The 15,831-nt window shown below is 36.6% G+C and overlaps 2 protein-coding genes across 7 annotated transcripts; one reads left to right on the top strand and one right to left on the bottom strand.

Moving 5' to 3' along the window:
• Window positions 1-1,042: 1,042 nt before the first annotated feature.
• LOC140780400 (protein EMBRYO SAC DEVELOPMENT ARREST 30) lies at window positions 1,043-9,298 on the bottom strand. 4 transcript variants are annotated; one of them, XM_073125924.1, is made up of 11 exons: window positions 9,121-9,298; window positions 7,881-8,075; window positions 7,596-7,683; window positions 5,737-5,804; window positions 5,573-5,661; window positions 5,210-5,453; window positions 4,788-4,900; window positions 4,523-4,613; window positions 4,188-4,316; window positions 3,323-3,876; window positions 1,043-1,851 (listed from the first exon to the last, which is right to left on the bottom strand). In XM_073125924.1, exons 2-11 carry the CDS (start codon window positions 8,031-8,033, stop codon window positions 1,410-1,412), a joined length of 1,971 nt encoding a protein of 656 aa, XP_072982025.1. In that variant the 5' UTR covers window positions 8,034-8,075; window positions 9,121-9,298; the 3' UTR covers window positions 1,043-1,409. The 4 variants fall into 4 exon arrangements, with proteins under 4 accessions (XP_072982025.1, XP_072982028.1, XP_072982026.1 ...); XM_073125927.1 differs by having other exon boundaries at window positions 7,596-7,680; window positions 9,121-9,284; XM_073125925.1 differs by having other exon boundaries at window positions 7,881-8,060; window positions 9,121-9,260.
• A 1,812-nt stretch (window positions 9,299-11,110) lies between these two features.
• On the top strand, window positions 11,111-15,620 carry LOC140780613 (uncharacterized). 3 transcript variants are annotated; one of them, XM_073126275.1, is made up of 5 exons: window positions 11,111-11,282; window positions 11,385-11,483; window positions 13,691-14,600; window positions 14,934-15,108; window positions 15,245-15,620. In XM_073126275.1, exons 3-4 carry the CDS (start codon window positions 13,726-13,728, stop codon window positions 15,100-15,102), a joined length of 1,044 nt encoding a protein of 347 aa, XP_072982376.1. In that variant the 5' UTR covers window positions 11,111-11,282; window positions 11,385-11,483; window positions 13,691-13,725; the 3' UTR covers window positions 15,103-15,108; window positions 15,245-15,620. The 3 variants fall into 3 exon arrangements, with proteins under 3 accessions (XP_072982376.1, XP_072982375.1, XP_072982374.1); XM_073126274.1 differs by having other exon boundaries at window positions 11,120-11,282; window positions 13,686-14,600; XM_073126273.1 differs by lacking the exons at window positions 11,111-11,282; window positions 11,385-11,483 and having other exon boundaries at window positions 13,473-14,600.
• Window positions 15,621-15,831: the final 211 nt, after the last annotated feature.

Below are 15,831 nucleotides of genomic sequence, written 5' to 3'. Positions count from 1 at the left end.
CACTGTCTTAACGTTGACCCTCTTAATTTTTACCTATTGCCATTAATTTTCGAACAAATTACAGCCCAAGATTACATGTAATTGTTTGTCCTCTCATCATGTAATATTATTATATTAATGGTATAGTGCCGAGTTTTTTTTTTTGTGTGGCAATTTTATGAATGGATAGTGGTGGGAGTTGCATAATAAATGTTTCTGAGTTCGAGTTATAACAGTATCAATTTGATTGAAATATTGTTAAATTCTCATTCCTCTCAAAAATATAACATAAATATCCCCTAAATCTATTATTTCTAATATGACATTTAAAAGTCTTTTAATGATAACACCACTTTCTAGTTTACAATGAAAACTTTATTTTTTCTAAACTCATTTAAGGTACCCTCTTCTAGTTTTTTTTTAGAAAAAATAAATAAATTTGAGAATAGATACTTTTTGTTTTGGAGCTAAACTCAATCCATACGGACGTGTGCAAATAAACTAAAGTGTATTTTGTGCAAGAGGGGGCTGTAACCCTTTTCTTAAAGCATTTTCTTTATAAAAAAAATGAAGATAAAGTAGTTGTTTTACAGTTTCTGCTCATCTTTTAATGCAGTTATCATTTAATTGTTCGACATGATTATTAACATCAAAAGTTAACTCTTTTATATTCAACAGTATCTGGAATTCCCTTTCTGTTTAATAATTTATATGCTTTCTTGTTTGAACTGCAGATAACTCAAAATTGCATCACTAATTAAGACAATGGCAGACCACAAAATAAACTAGATAAGCAGCAGTATTGGTTTCCTTCTGTCCTTTCCAGATAGAATATTACGGTATGAAAAATCAACATTTAGAAGCAATACTTGGTGAATTTCCAGATGTGCCTTGAAACAAAGACCATAAAATGTCTAAAATTTTTGGCAACTGGGTGCCTGAGCTTAAATGAAAGTATGGCAACCTTGTGCCAGGACAACAAAAGGAAGTGTCTCTTACCAAATGACAAACTAAAAGCAAAATTCCGATATCTAATGGAATTATTTCTACATGAAAGAAAAAATTTCCCTCAAATGCCAGAGTCGGCCTTGTATAAGTTCCAGTATAAGAGAGTCCTCCCAAGGAGAGATAGAAACAGTAACTAATGAAAAAATGTTTCCAACAATATAATCGAATATACAAAAGATTCGGGAGGTTTGACCAAAAAATGTGAAGGTCAATTTCTGTATTGAGGCTGTAAACAGAAGATCCAAATGCTAGCACATCCGAGGACAACCTTTCTTGTCATTGATAAGGTTGCAGGAAGAAGAGACTCCTTGAAATGTTCACCGATCTTCCGATCTTTATGAGCTATTGTAGTGCGGAGTCACATTGTTATAGAGTGGGAGCAACAAAAAGCTACATTCGACAATGCCCTCACTTTTTTTTTATCAATCATCTGGATCCATCTCTTCATCTTGCTCCAAGGGTCTATTTGAATCATTTCCTCCATTATCAGATTCTGTTTGCCCCTCTGTGTCAGTATCATCTTCTGGCAACTCTCCTTCCTCGTCATCTTTTGATTCATCAGCCTTGGAGGACTTAGCGAGATTGAGAACCATCTGTTCACTGCATTCTTCTTCGCCTCCATATAACAATTGTCCATATCTATCTTTTACTGCATTGGCAATGCCGAGGAACTTGGATGTTCTGCAGGAACACTCTGGAAGTGGGTGAGAAAGGAAAGATGTAGGTTTCGACAGTAAGGCCTCTGCTAGAAAACCATCCACACTCAAACTCTTGTTAAGATGTTCACGCACCAGAACAGTCCAATTGTGTTGTGTGTGATACAGATTATCACTCACAGCTTCAAATAGCTCAGCAAGTGTTTTCCTGGTAAAAGTAAGATGAGAAAACTTTTAGTACCAAAAGAAATATGATACCATGAATGATCAATATTTACTAACACCAGAATTTTTTTGATGGCATCTACTCTGAACTGCTAAATTTCATACTTAAGTAACCCAACAATTAAATATTACAAAAGCCTGCCTTTAATTATATCGAGGAGACAGACATCCTTGTCCTTTTCAGAACTAATATTGATTTTTATGAGATCCACATGATAGAGCTTGTCTGCAAGGTTTTCTAGAAATCACAAGACATTTCAATTGCAATGCTGATATACTCAGTGAATTCCTGTATAGCATAACTCGAGGAATGATAGTGGTACAGAAATTCTTATGCCTCCCTAGGGATGCGAGATCCTTGTTTATCCTAAATAAAGGAAGAAATACAGCAAGTAATACTTTCTAGCAGGCAGAAACAACTCGGGCCAACAACAAGAATACAACCATCAGAAAAGGGCAGAAAAATTAATAGTTGATCTCCTCACATGTTTGTGGGCGAACATAAAGTTGGTCCCTATGCATTAGTGCAATTGTTTTGGAGAATACAGGAGGCATTTTAGGTTCCAAGAAATTTATACTTGAAGATAAGGCAGGTTGATATGTCCGGGCATAAATTGTCAGATCCCGCACAAGCAATAGTTCCATTGGTCATGGATAGAGTATCTAGTACAGATCTATACTGCAGCATCTACTGTAATATATGTTTAAATTAATATTATACTTTGCTAAAATGTTAATAATAATATACATCATTTGATTTTGTCCAATAGAATTGGAGAGACGAAAAGTTAATCTCAGGGCCACCATCCCATTCAGAATCCCAACATCCTCATGTTGTTGTTTAGCATCTCTTCCCTTATTATCCTCTTATATTTCAGCATCCCTTCCCTAATTATCCTCTCTTTCAGCCTCTGCCATTCACCTCAAGTCTCCAACTTCTCCTTCCTGCCAATTAGCCTTCCTCAAGAAATCATACAGTATTGCTCTACCTACCCATCACTAAATCCAACCAGAATAACATTCCGCTTCCATTTATTTCCTACTGATCGCAAGCAACCATTCACCTCATATTCTCCAGTACTAGCATTCACAAAACAAAACCACCATCCAGTACAGTTCTACCTATCCATCCCTAAATCCACCGGGTAGTGTTTCTCTCATTTATCTCCTACATGTCATCCTCTACCTCTCATTGCATCAATTATTGCTTCATCTTTGATCCAGAGCCTAGCTCGATTGGCCAATTTGGTTGCAGGTTTTGTCGCCTCATCTAATCCAGAGCCTCATTGGCTGCAGGTTTTCATAGATCAAGAGAGAAGCAGTGACCACACCTGCAAGGGCAGGACCTAGGACAATTCCACCTTTGGTAGAGAAACATAAAATGGTCTGTTTACTAAGATCAATTGCAATATTGCATAATCAAAATATAATATAGCAGCACAAACATAGATTACCTGTTAGGACGATATGTAATGCTAGAGGCTGTTTGGTACAAGCGATGTCCCATGATCAAGCTTGAATAATCTGGCCACCCTCTGCCGTCATTGTGAAATCCAGGAAAAAATGCATCAGCTTGGACAGAAATGTAATAATCAAGAGCATCCCAGAGCAATCGGTGTGCTTGCATCCTCAGATCTATGGGTGTGTGATCTGGCTCTCTCTCAGACTCAGCAATCCAACCATACCAACCTTCCTTCTCATGCTGATAAAAAGGTCTAGCAGGAGGTGGAGGAAGGGGTCGAGGTCGGGGTCCAGCTCTGTTCCAGTCTTCAATAAGTTGTTTCTTACTTTTGACTGGCGGAAGATACGATATATTTGAAGGAAGAGGAGATTCAGGCCCTATCAAATTGGACAACTCTCTCTTACTGCATAATGAAGTACGATCAACTAAGTTTGCATACATGGCTCGTAAAGGAATAATAACCCTCTGCCCACCAAAGGTCTCTGCACCAGCCAAGTATATAATCGTATTTGCAGGATAACCTAGTGCTCGAAGCAGAAGCCCAACCTACAAGTCAAACTTTAAGTTCAGTGATGAAATTTGCAGTTTTGCACTGCACTGCGCTGCAATAAAGTAGTAATGACAGGAAGTAGAGAAAACAAAGAAGAAACTATCTAAGAAACTTTCAAGCAGAAACATTAATTATAGCGGGGTCATATTCACTTTTGGGGCATAACAATCTTATGTGTTAAGAGAAGTACATAGGTTTGGTCCCAGTGACTACTCAAACTAAAAGAATTGAGCAAACTAAGGTATCAGAGTCTAAGGACTCAGATTGGATTAGACTTCACATGGTAGTGATTAAATAAGAAGCTCACCTCTTCAGGCATGAGAGGGCATGAGCCATTTTTCTTTCGAGCCATTGAATCAACACTTAGTTCTTCCTTAAGATTCCCACGTTCAATCATCTGCTTCCTTCTATATTGTATGAGTTCTGAGTGAACATCCTAGTTAAAATCAAATGAATGGCAGTCAATAAAATAAAACAAGAGAATGAAAAAATGTAAAATTAAACCTTCATAACTGTACATAAAAGCCATTCTGAAGAATATATTAGACCATACAAACTGAGATGTTGAGATGTACACTCAAAGCAACCAAATACCAAGCAGTAATGAATGTATTCTGGCAGATAATCACATTCTATACCAACCTGGAAAAGTTCCGCACAACCATGAAAAGCTAGAGTATCTCTCACAAGACCAGGGTGATACACTAGATAAGGATGGCCAGATGCTCGTAACCTACAAAGAAGCTACAAAACGGTTAGAAGACTCCCACAGGAGAAACTATGAGAGACAGAAATAAATGAACAGGTCAAGCACTTGATTCCCACTTTGTAAAGAATTGAAGCAGCTTAAGATTGAAAGGTTAGACAAAGGCTTCGAAATTGCACTCTAGAACTATAACAGTTTTACCTCTCCACCATTTGGTTGCCTAGCTCCTGAATTTCTGGACGGAACTGCAGGGCACGGAAAGCTACCCGGCATCTGAGCCTCTGGTATTCCCCCAAGCTGCTAGGTAGAATAGACTACAGAAATAATATGAGAAGGATTAGAAACTCTGAAGAAAATCACAAGTTTCAATCTGTTGTAATTGGCAGCTAGTTATCAAACTATTTAGAAGAGTAAGAACTCTGAATTCACGAGTTTCAACATATTGCAAAGGTCAAAACATTGGATCTGTAGAACCAACAGGAACTTCACAACTTTCACAAAGGATGACAAATTCATGATGTTAGATATCAAAAAAGAAAAAAGAAAGAGAAAAAAAGTAAGTTTTATTTCGTAAAGCCAAACATACTACAAAAGAAGATAAATGAAGTTGAAAAGGTTGGCACCTCAAGGCATCCACCACCAGTGATTATCAATCCAACAACTTTTGATTGCTTAAGTCTAGGTAAGACTTCTCTGATGTAGAAATCTGGAGAGGCCGAATTCTTAGGTGAAATAGTAGGAAACTTGGTCTTTCTTCTGGCTTCCTTCAAATCATTTGGCAAGCTCTTCAGAATGATTACATCATTGGCAAGGGCTCCTATGAATTGCTCCTCATTGTATATATAGGAAAAACTTTTGAATTTGGAACTGCAAAAGCACAGTAGCAGGCTTAGGGTGACTAATCTTATCCTAGGGAAGAAAATCAGTAAAAGATAGCAACTGAACACATAATATATTAGTAGAGTAGAGAGGAAGAAGGAACGCACCTGATTCCTTTTGAGCGAAGAGTTTCTTGCAATTCTGGGACAATTAGAGTGGCATTCAAAAGCCTAGCAACGGCGACAAGATCACAGATCTAGTAAATGGAAAAATAGGTTAGAAACTTCCAAAGGAAAATCTACAAAAAGAACCTTTTGGAAGCAAAACTTACTGAAGATTGTATCTTATTAAATCCACCGTATATCTTTGCATATATAAAACCATTTTGCTCCCCAGGGACTGTAAGAAAATGCAACAAGTTTCTTTTCACAAAAGATCACTCCAGATAAACAAATTAGAACTGAAAAAGGAAACATCTTAGGAAAGTTGATGCAGGAAATGTTTCAAATTTTATCTAATTACAAACTATGAAATATGCAATTATTCAATTGAATTTTATCCTTCAAATAAACCATTTTCATAATATAATCTTCGAACTGAAGTTCCGAATTTTGCTTGCCAAGAAAAAGAGCGTTGAGTATAGAGGGGTGTATGGACAAAGTGTTGAATCAATTAGAATGTATTATTCCATCTCTTAATTTACTATCCCAAAACAAGCTAGGTTGGCACGTGCAACTTTAAATGTTCAAGGTTAGAAACAAAATTAGTATGAGAACAATTATTTAAGCCTCCTTTATATCCTATTCATGGTTCTAATACCAAGTTTGACCGAGTCCTATACTCATTAGTCATCAATCATTCATTTGTAGTTATAGATTATATGATCATCTTAAAACACAAGTAAGCACTTGAGTTCATAATAAATGATTATATTTTAGGTTCAACAGAGTCGAATTAAAAGTCTCCAATTTGAAACGCTTGGGACCATTCCTTTCTATTCGTATAATTCTATTTTGAGAGCAAGCTTTCTCTCTGTAATTCCAGTCCATACATTTTCTCAGTACTTTAACTAGATCCCACTCAAGGGATTCTTAAATCAGTTCGAGATTTTACAGGAAATTCAATGATAAATCACCAGAATTAGCAATTTGAATGATCTCTCTCTTAAAGAGAAAACAATGATACAATTCCACTTTATCACTGAATTTTCTAAGATATCGAGTAATCATGGATTCATCGTCAGATCACGTTATTGTGATGGATCTCTACCTCTAGTAGAAATACTTTTGAGGGCATTTATCGCTAGCCTGTGGCACTTCTTTGGTTGATTGTTGCCATATCCATGAGACTTTATTTCGTTGAGTTCTACTTGGCAAATCAATCATATATTTGAGGGTGCACATTAATACATGAAAAACTCATTAATCTTATCGTGGACCATGCATGCTCTCACAAACTTGAAAAAAAATTATCATATCTGAAGATTGTTCAATCTCTCTATATATTGGTCCACAAATTCTAGCACATATCAACTTCATATTTTGTTCGATAAAAGCAGTCCTTTAAGCTCATGTTATTATGATTTATTTTCAAATGTTTGCATCTTTAGAAGAATATTTCTCATTCCTTTTTCCCATATAAAACAAAGTCCCATGAATGCCGTCCCAAGGACTAAAGAACAAAGTGTGCTCCATGGTGTAACCACAAGCAATCTCCGACCCTATCTCCATGTGTAAAGATATGTGAGCTTGCATTAAGCAACATCTAACAAATCCAAGCCTTGAGATTTTACTCCTACAGGTTCTTTTACCTCGCAAAAAGCTTTTGTGTGCTCTTTTTAATACTTAATGCCCTTTACAATTTTTCTCCCTCCATCATTCAATTATGAAAAACCCAACTTCAATATAACCATCGCCCATTTGAAATGATCCTATGATCAATCTAAACAGTTATTGTCTTTGGAAATCAACAATTAGCTCAATTGTCCATTGGTTGCATAAAAGTTGTAGAATCTTTATCGCTCATTTAAATGAACCTATGATCACTCTAAACAGTTATTGGTTGCATAAATTTGTAGAGTCTGTAGAAGACATTTCAAGAATGTAGCTAAAAGATGCTATATCTGAGCATGATACGTAACGGCAGACTATACAAGTAAATAATCTCCACTACTAGAAACACTAGAATTACCAGGGTAGAAGTTCCTAGGATTAGCAAATGGTTGCAGGGCCTCCAGAGAGATCACAGGACCCCATAATTTTCGATGACGAAGTTTCTGCTACATCATTTGAGGCAAAAAAAAAGGTAATCAGAAAATTTAGGATCAAGTTAAAGCTGTGTAACAGCTCTAGCCAACAAACTACACATGCACACAATTTCACTATAAGATATCCAATTTAGTGCAAAATACCATGTTAAACTCTAGAACAAGTACATCATGATTTATGGCTATGGTCAAAAGTAACATAAACATACTTTTCCAACTGGATAGAAGTCATCTGCATGTAACTTGTACTGTACAAAGTCCCCAGTGGAATAATTTGCAAGAAAAAGATGAACTAGCAGCGATACTACTGATAAAGCAATTCCCACCACTGCAGCCAACTTGATCTTGCTCTTGTGTAACATCTTATTTCATTATTATCCTCCCAGAACCTATATGAAATAACCCTGTCATCAGAACAAAGCACACATAAGGTATATGTTTCACTAAGTACATAAACAATATGTTAATATGTCCATCAATGTGTGTATAAGTAAATGTTGCACGAATCAAGAGTCCTAAAATATCAGGAGCATGAAAAGGATGGTCACGATCATTCAAAGTATGAGATTCTCTCATTAACTAAAACTAATAAATCTATTACTGGGCAAGAATGTTTCATTTACATCACAAATAAAAAGATAGTAAGGAGCAAATAGTGATCAACTTCAATGACCACGTTGTGTGGCTGAATATACTAACTTGAATATAGACCTTTTCAAGAAGTTAAAGCAATGGATCTGAAAAGTTAAAAATAAAAAAGGTACAAGACGGGAATGATGTCAACTTCTCGATAGGTAAGAAACAAGGAAGACAAGCACTGAAAAGGCAACGGACATGGCAATTAACGTCCGATCGAAATGGAAGCAATACAAATATTTGGAACGCAGTGCATGATTAACAGGACGTATTAGTATGGGAATACGTAAATGTTAAGGACCTTCGAATGTCTCTTCTCTTTGTTCTATTTGATTTAATAGCAAAATCCAACATGGACTCCCTAATCCAACTAAGATCCAAGAAAGCTCTAATCTTGACAGAAGAAACCTTAGCCAAATCCAAGTACAGTTCCGGACAGAGATAGGAGCACAAAGAAATAACCAACCAATTATTTCTTGCTATCTAATAAGCTGAGATCCGACCAGAAAAACCGATCTCCAGCACCAAATTTCCAAAAAAAATTTAGGGTTTCACCCCCCACCGCTCCTCCGATCAATCAAACGCCAAAGACTCCGAATGGAATAAGCCCACAGTAAATACCACTTCAAAACCCAAACAAAATCTAGTGGCCAAACAACAACTCTTCGACCTCGGAACAGAACCCATCCATCCACTCTAAGAACTCCAAAGGGGCCAAGTGAACATGACAAGATCTGGATCGCGAAGTTGTCTCATCTCGTATCCAGATGTGGCGAGCGAGATGGAGACAGAGACGGATTGGGGTAAACATACCTCGTGGTGATTGCCGCATCCGGTGGTCGGAGAAGACCGGAGTTGGAAGACGAGATCAGAGGAGCCGAGGAGGACAGTGGAGTCTGAGAGTCTTCTATAGTTATTATTGAGTCGATCGATACTGACCACTCTCGAGTAATTCGTCTGCAGCATGGACATACGACGTGTTACCCGAACCAAGATATATATATATATATATTACATGGTTGTTCGTTAATGTTAGATTATACATAATCTGTAGCATAATTAATCAAATTAGTAACTAATAGAAATATACATGATTAAATACATTTTAACTCCCACTAGTTACGCCCAAAATCATGACTAAACATAATATATATAAATTATTAAAATACCCATTTATATCAAAATTATCTAAATACTCAACTAATTATCTTTCTCACTAATCGGTTTGTTTAATGAATATAAAGTCATTTTTTAGTAATCTAGATATAGTTACAGTCTCATTTTTTATAATTTTCCGCGGGTTAGGTTAAGAATATTCCACTAGACTGGATTGAATTTAAATCATCTCAATGAGATGCAATCTATAATTGGTTCAAGTTTAGGTCTAGTTATAGCTCTAATAATTCGACCCATCTCAACCCAACATAATTAATATAATACACGTTAAATTTCATATCTAAAATATTTATAACCACAGTTTTAAATATGACTGTATTGGTTATGTTAATGTTTCTATTGTTTATGGAGCGAGGTGGGCCCCTACCTATCTTACCCGATTGTTTGATGGGTCAACGGGTCGAGCTTGGATCGAGCCACAAGTATAATTATAGCCTGAGTCAGGCTTGGATAAATGAGATGTTATTATTGGACGACCATATATTCTAAGGGAGGTCATGGGGTACAAGGATAGAAGAGAGAGATGACCTAGGAAGTCATAAGTTTAAGTCAAACTGTAAACAAATTTATTATTGACAAATTGTTTGGGTGTTGATGGCTTGGTGTAATAATTTGACCCCGATTTAGTTTAATGGCTCAGCAGTATGTTGGCTTAGAGGAGCATTTATGCGGCACAGTATTTATGAGTATTGACTCAACAGCACAACGTTTTGGATCTTAGATTGAATACTATGTCTAATAGCTAAAGGTTTAGTGAAACATAAGTGCATTTATATTAAGCGAGTGATATCATTTTGTCCAATTTATATCTAACCTTCGAACTCTTGAATGATAATAATATAAAAAAATACGAACAAGTTCTTTAAAAGATACAATGATTCTAGTGGTGTCGATTTTGTTGTTGGAATGTCTAATGACACTCATTTTCTTATAAGTACCAGAATCGATACATTTGGTTTAATTTTGGCGGTTGAAAATATGACCGTTTTAATTATGCTCAAGATAATGGGAAAGCTAACAATTCAACATGTCTAGATCGATGACCTAACCACGAGCATTAACCCGATCATCTTAGACATACCTCACCTTTTATAAAAATACTCCTACTATATTAGTCATATTTATCACGAGGACAATTCAATGACTGAATAGCTTTCATATTTGACTATAAATCTTAGATATAATTATACTTGGGATGTTTGTTATCCCCTTGGCTTACTATCGTTGGTCAATAATCTCTTCGATGCTTTTTATAACCATAACAATTAAATTTTAATAAATATATTTTTTTAAACTTAAAAGGGTGAAATAAATGGTGAGTAAATGACAGTATAGAGTACAGTAAAGAGGACAATTTTGACATTTAGGGTTACATATCTTGTGGAGGAAAAGTCTCACGGCTGAGTGTTTTATAAATTATTGGTTTTTGTTATTATGTTTAGATGGAATATATAATGATTTTACCCAATTTTTTTTGTTTGAGAATAAATTTTACATTAGTTTGGACCAAGGCATAAAGTGGCTCAAATAAAAGTTGAAGGGGTAGTTTGAGTTTAGGCATAACCAGAGGGGGTAATTTATAATTTACCCTTGTAATTTCTAAGAACAGTCCTACCTTGAGTAAGCCGGGTCATTTGCCGTAGTATAAGGGCAGCACCAGCTCTTGGAGACATCCTAAGCAGGAGGCGGGTGTCGTGCAACGTTTGCATGAGGCGGCGATGGTGGTGGAATTGGAGGCTCCCCGTGCTTTGCGGGCCACCAAGGTTCGCGTGAGGTCTTATTCCCTCTATTTCCGGCCGGTAAAGATTTCACCTTTCTCTTGGTTTTCCCAAGCTATTGTACTCTCTTTTCCTTAGTTGGGCATAAGTCCAACATGTAATCACGTTGGCTTTCTCTTTCAGAGGAAAAGGGAGGAGAAAAGAAGGGGACGGAGTGAAAAACGAAGCTTATTTTTTCTGGTTTAGATTCTTGATATATTGATCAAACATGCTGTAGGCGAGGTAATCTGCGTTGCTCACCTCTCGATTGCAAAATTCGTTGGTCTTTCTGCTGCAGCTGGCGATTTCCATATGATTGAGAGTCATCTATGAAATGTTTGTCTTTGATGTTCCTAATTTGCGTCTCTTGCATAAAAATGCGTGGCATTTTTTCTTGCAGGATTAGATTAGCCCCTCCCCACCAAGTAGGTAACTTTTCAAAATTTTCTGCCTTTAGTGTGGATCCTGTATCTAGAATTCTACTGATAGGAGATTATGAGTTCCAAGAACCAACTTGCTTAATGCATCAGAGGAAGGTATATAATTGCCTTTACATCAAAGAAACAAATTAGCATCTTCATTGATCTTTATTAAAGTTATAAGAGTCATAGAATGACAATACAAGGAATCTTGTTACATGCAGCTTGTGGACTTCATTGATAATGCTTCACGGGTTATTCTAACATGGATCACATGAAATCCTTTTATTTCTTCGGCCTGATGAATCTTGCGTCAGGATAGAAAATGAATATTTGTATTTGTATGTTCACTTCCTCTTCAACTTAACTTCCCAAAAGAAGGGACAATTGGAGCGATATGTTTAGTCACAGTTCTGCCTTGTTATTTTGGGGCAGCAATGTTCTGAGAGAAAATAAAGATGGCTCTCTTTTGGACTAGGAGAAAATTTAGAAGGATAGTTAGTGAAAGTCATCCATTGTCCTAAACTCCTATATTTTAGCGTTTATCCTTTTCATGTTTTGTTCGCTTCCATTTCATGATACTTTGTGAGGGCAATGACCTAACATGAAGGTCAACTCTATGAGGATCTATTTATTTTATCTCAGTCAACTGGCCAAAAAGCATACTCAAATAGCAATTTTTGTTTTGTTGCAAATCCTTCAATAGAGTTGTACTACATTGCTTAGTTCTTTCTGCCAATGTGTAGCAAAAGTTTATCAATTTGTGCTTGTTCATTCACATATATTCTGCTTATATCTTAATAGTTAATAGTAATACCTTCTCTACATAACGAATTTTTGAGAAAACTTTTTGAACTTATTGGTGATGTCCCTGCTTTGTTTCTTAAACAACAAAATGTTCATATCATATCTACATGAAACAAAAATTGGATTATAATACCTGCCGTATTTCTTGTTTGGCAAAAGCAAAGGAGAAAAATAGTGACATACTTATTTTTCGTAAACCACACTTAAAATACTATTGTAACAATATTGTCCAATCATGTCTACAGAAAAGTGGCTTATTTCCAATTAAGTTTCTACTTGGTAGAAATAGTATTGATAACAATTCTCTTGATGTTAGATTGAGGTCTGCTGAATATTTATGTGGAAAGCAATTTTGTCGCATCCAGCTAAAAGAAAAACAGTTAGGTAGTGCTTAGTTGCTAGATCTCTGTGTTAAATGTTCTTAGATGAAAATGTTATCTCTATGATTATACTTGGATCTTTTCACTTGTATATTACTATCCTATCATTGTACTGCAATAATAATTTTGAAAATGGAGGGAAATGTACCTTCTTCCTTGACATGTGGACTTTTCAACTCCTTGTCGATTGCTGTAACTGAACTGCCAATAAAAAAGTGGTAATCATCGATGCTTTTTGGGACTACAAAAGGCAGTTTCTTCACTCCTCTTCAGAAAGATTAACCAATTCAATCAAGAGGAGGAAGCTAAGTTTGCAGATTGTTCTGACCTAGTTTTAGGTTTAATAAATATTTTTTAAGAGAAACATCTATGAGATTTAGGCAAGCAGGACTTGTTGTAGAAAATCAACTATTATTAAACTTATGCATATATATGTTATTTTATCATACTATATATGTATTATTTGGGTGATTTGTCTAGTGATATGAGTCTCTTGACTAGAACCCCAGTAGTTGACACAGTTTCTTGCTAGGAGATCGGGAGTTTAACTCCTCTTAGGGACAATTATGGTTTATTGGATGGCATAGGTCCTCACTATTTTTCAAGAAAAGAAAAAGAAAAGTTTAGTGATATGAGAAAAATAAGTTACCATGTTGATCTATAAAGAATTATTTTCCAAGTAAGTTCAGTTTTAGGCACTTGCAAGCTGACATACTCTTTTACTTGTGTAGCTCCACTCTACTTTATATGTTAAGAACTTTCTCAATTTAATTCATGGCAATCACATTTTTAGAAATCCTTTCTTTTATTTCCCCAACTTAAATGCCAACATGCTGCAGTGCAGCGGATAGCCAGAGACCTCATCCTAGCATTATTTATATGGATGCTCTCCACAGTGATGCAACTAGTGAGCATGGTAAAGAAATTCTTGAGGCTATAGTAAACGATGATGGCAATGATATGCACAAACTAAAAAATGACCCCAAGGTTGAGAAAGAGTCATCCTACTCATCCTCATCATCTTCGGGCACATCTTCGGAGAAGGATTTCTTTCAACTAGATGCAAGAGAGCTTAGCCAATCGATGACAGGAGAAGGTGAGACCACTAGCATCAGCACAGAGCCTGTACAACATGGGGAAAATGTTCAGTTGGAAGCAGCAGTGGTTGACTTGTCAGTTAAACATGATGTGGCTGCTGTCATTCCGGGTGAGAAGGATCCTTCTGGATTTCTACAATCAGCTCAAGAGCAAAGTGGAAAGCCAATATCTCCTCATGTTTCGAGCTGCACTCCTGGACCAGATTATGTAGTTACACCTGGAGCAAAGCAGTCTCCTCCAATTCAGGTGATGGGAAGATCAGATTGTCCTGATCCCAACAGGATTCCAGCTGCAATCTTTACAAGGATGAAGTCCACAGTACCCATGGAATGGAGTGTGGCTTCAAATGAATCATTGTTTAGCATCCACATGGGGAAGTCTGGGGACCTGACCAATTACTACAATACCCCTTTGGATTATTCGCCAATTAATACTCCACCTGGCTCTACTCCACCAAAGGTTCCGGGTGTAGATCCAAAGAAACCACAAACAACTGAAGCTGCAAATGCTGAAGCTATGAAAGATGTTCTACGTGCAGCTGCAGAGGAACATGCGGTGAAGGACAAGCCCAAAGTTGCAGGGGTCCATCATTCTGATAGTCCATCTGAGCTCTCTGAGGGCAGCGTGACTAGCTACAGTTCTTTTGCCTTTCCCATGTATGATATTCTTCTGCCCTACTTGATTACATAGTATTTCTCTTCTCTACCCTCTTCTCCAAGGATTCCATAATTGCATGCATATCTTCTGATGAAGCTTGGTCGCCATTTATGGTTATAATTACATAACAGAGACATGCACAAAAAATGAAGCATGATAAACGCTGATCAGTGATTCATTAATGCTGTGTTCGGGTATATATTGCAATATCTCAAGCACGTGCAGTACCTCAAGGTTTTAATACAGAGTGTAATATATATATACTATTCTGACACAGAAAACTCTACCTTTTCTAAAATGGCTTTGGCTTTGAAAATTAGATATTTTTCCAGATTGACAGGGGAAGGAAGAAATGTGTCCCTGCATGGTGAATCGTTGCATCAAGATACACAGAAGGACCCATCACAACAACCTCCTCCACAAGCCGATCCGAAAGAAGCTCCTAGTGCATCACAGCAAAAATGGTTTCCTTGCTTTTCCTGCTGTCCTTTCTGCTCTTGAGTGGGAGTAAGCCAGCAATATCACTTGCTCTTCTCTATCTTGTGCATTTCCTGTAATTAAAGTTCTAGGTTCTTAGATGTTATAATGTGATAGTTTTGCTAAAAGTTCCCTAAAGTAGTGCGTGTAATTCTCTTTTTTGCAGTTGATGGTCTTGCTGATCCCTAAAATTGGAAAACAGTGATTCTTCTACGATAGATAGGGAAGTTCTCGTGTCCTCAATTGGCATCTCATCTTTTAGAAGACAGGGGTTAAGAACATTCAGAAATAGATTGTACATTACATTGAAGAAAGGGGGAAGAAACATGCATTAAGGATCAGTGTTTTAGACAAACGTACATTAGGATTCTTGCTTTACTTTCGCTGTGCGCATGATCCCTATAACAATAACATTAGGGATTTGAGCTGAACTTGATGTATGTGACATGTGACATGTGACATGTGACATGTGACATGTGCATGTTAATTTCCCGAACTCCAGTTTATAAAGTTTCAATGCAAAAGCTTATACATCTTTTCAACGGCAATTTTATTCATGAGAATCTTGATCTGGTACGATAACAAGAAACAAACTACAAAAATGGTTCCAGGTTAGCTATTTCTTCGCATATCAGCCGCAATCTGGTAATAAATCTGCGTGCAGCCAGTTAGTAATTGGCTCCTCTATTCTACTTTACATAGCTCCTACTTCATATCATAAGATCAGGAAACTAAAACTAGCCACTACTGCAG

Source organism: Typha latifolia, chromosome 1 (assembly GCF_019914945.1).
Source record: "Typha latifolia isolate L0001 chromosome 1, TyphaL0001v2, whole genome shotgun sequence".
Classification (NCBI taxonomy): Eukaryota; Viridiplantae; Streptophyta; class Magnoliopsida; order Poales; family Typhaceae; genus Typha; species Typha latifolia.
This window is presented reverse-complemented; position numbering and strand designations above follow the sequence as displayed.

Bases quoted from the DNA above. Each gene is read 5' to 3' on its own strand.
- LOC140780400 (XM_073125924.1), bottom strand. From the start codon at position 8,033: ATGTTACACAAGAGCAAGATCAAGTTGGCTGCAGTGGTGGGAATTGCT. The intron at 5,454-5,572 runs GTGCGTTCCTTC...GTGCTTTTGCAG, and splicing joins CTTCGCTCAAAAGGAATCAG to TTCCAAATTCAAAAGTTTTT. The intron at 3,877-4,187 runs GTGAGCTTCTTA...TTTGACTTGTAG, and splicing joins GCCCTCTCATGCCTGAAGAG to GTTGGGCTTCTGCTTCGAGC.
- LOC140780613 (XM_073126273.1), top strand. From the start codon at position 13,669: ATGCCAACATGCTGCAGTGCAGCGGATAGCCAGAGACCTCATCCTAGC. The intron at 14,601-14,933 runs GTATGATATTCT...ATATTTTTCCAG, and splicing joins AGTTCTTTTGCCTTTCCCAT to ATTGACAGGGGAAGGAAGAA.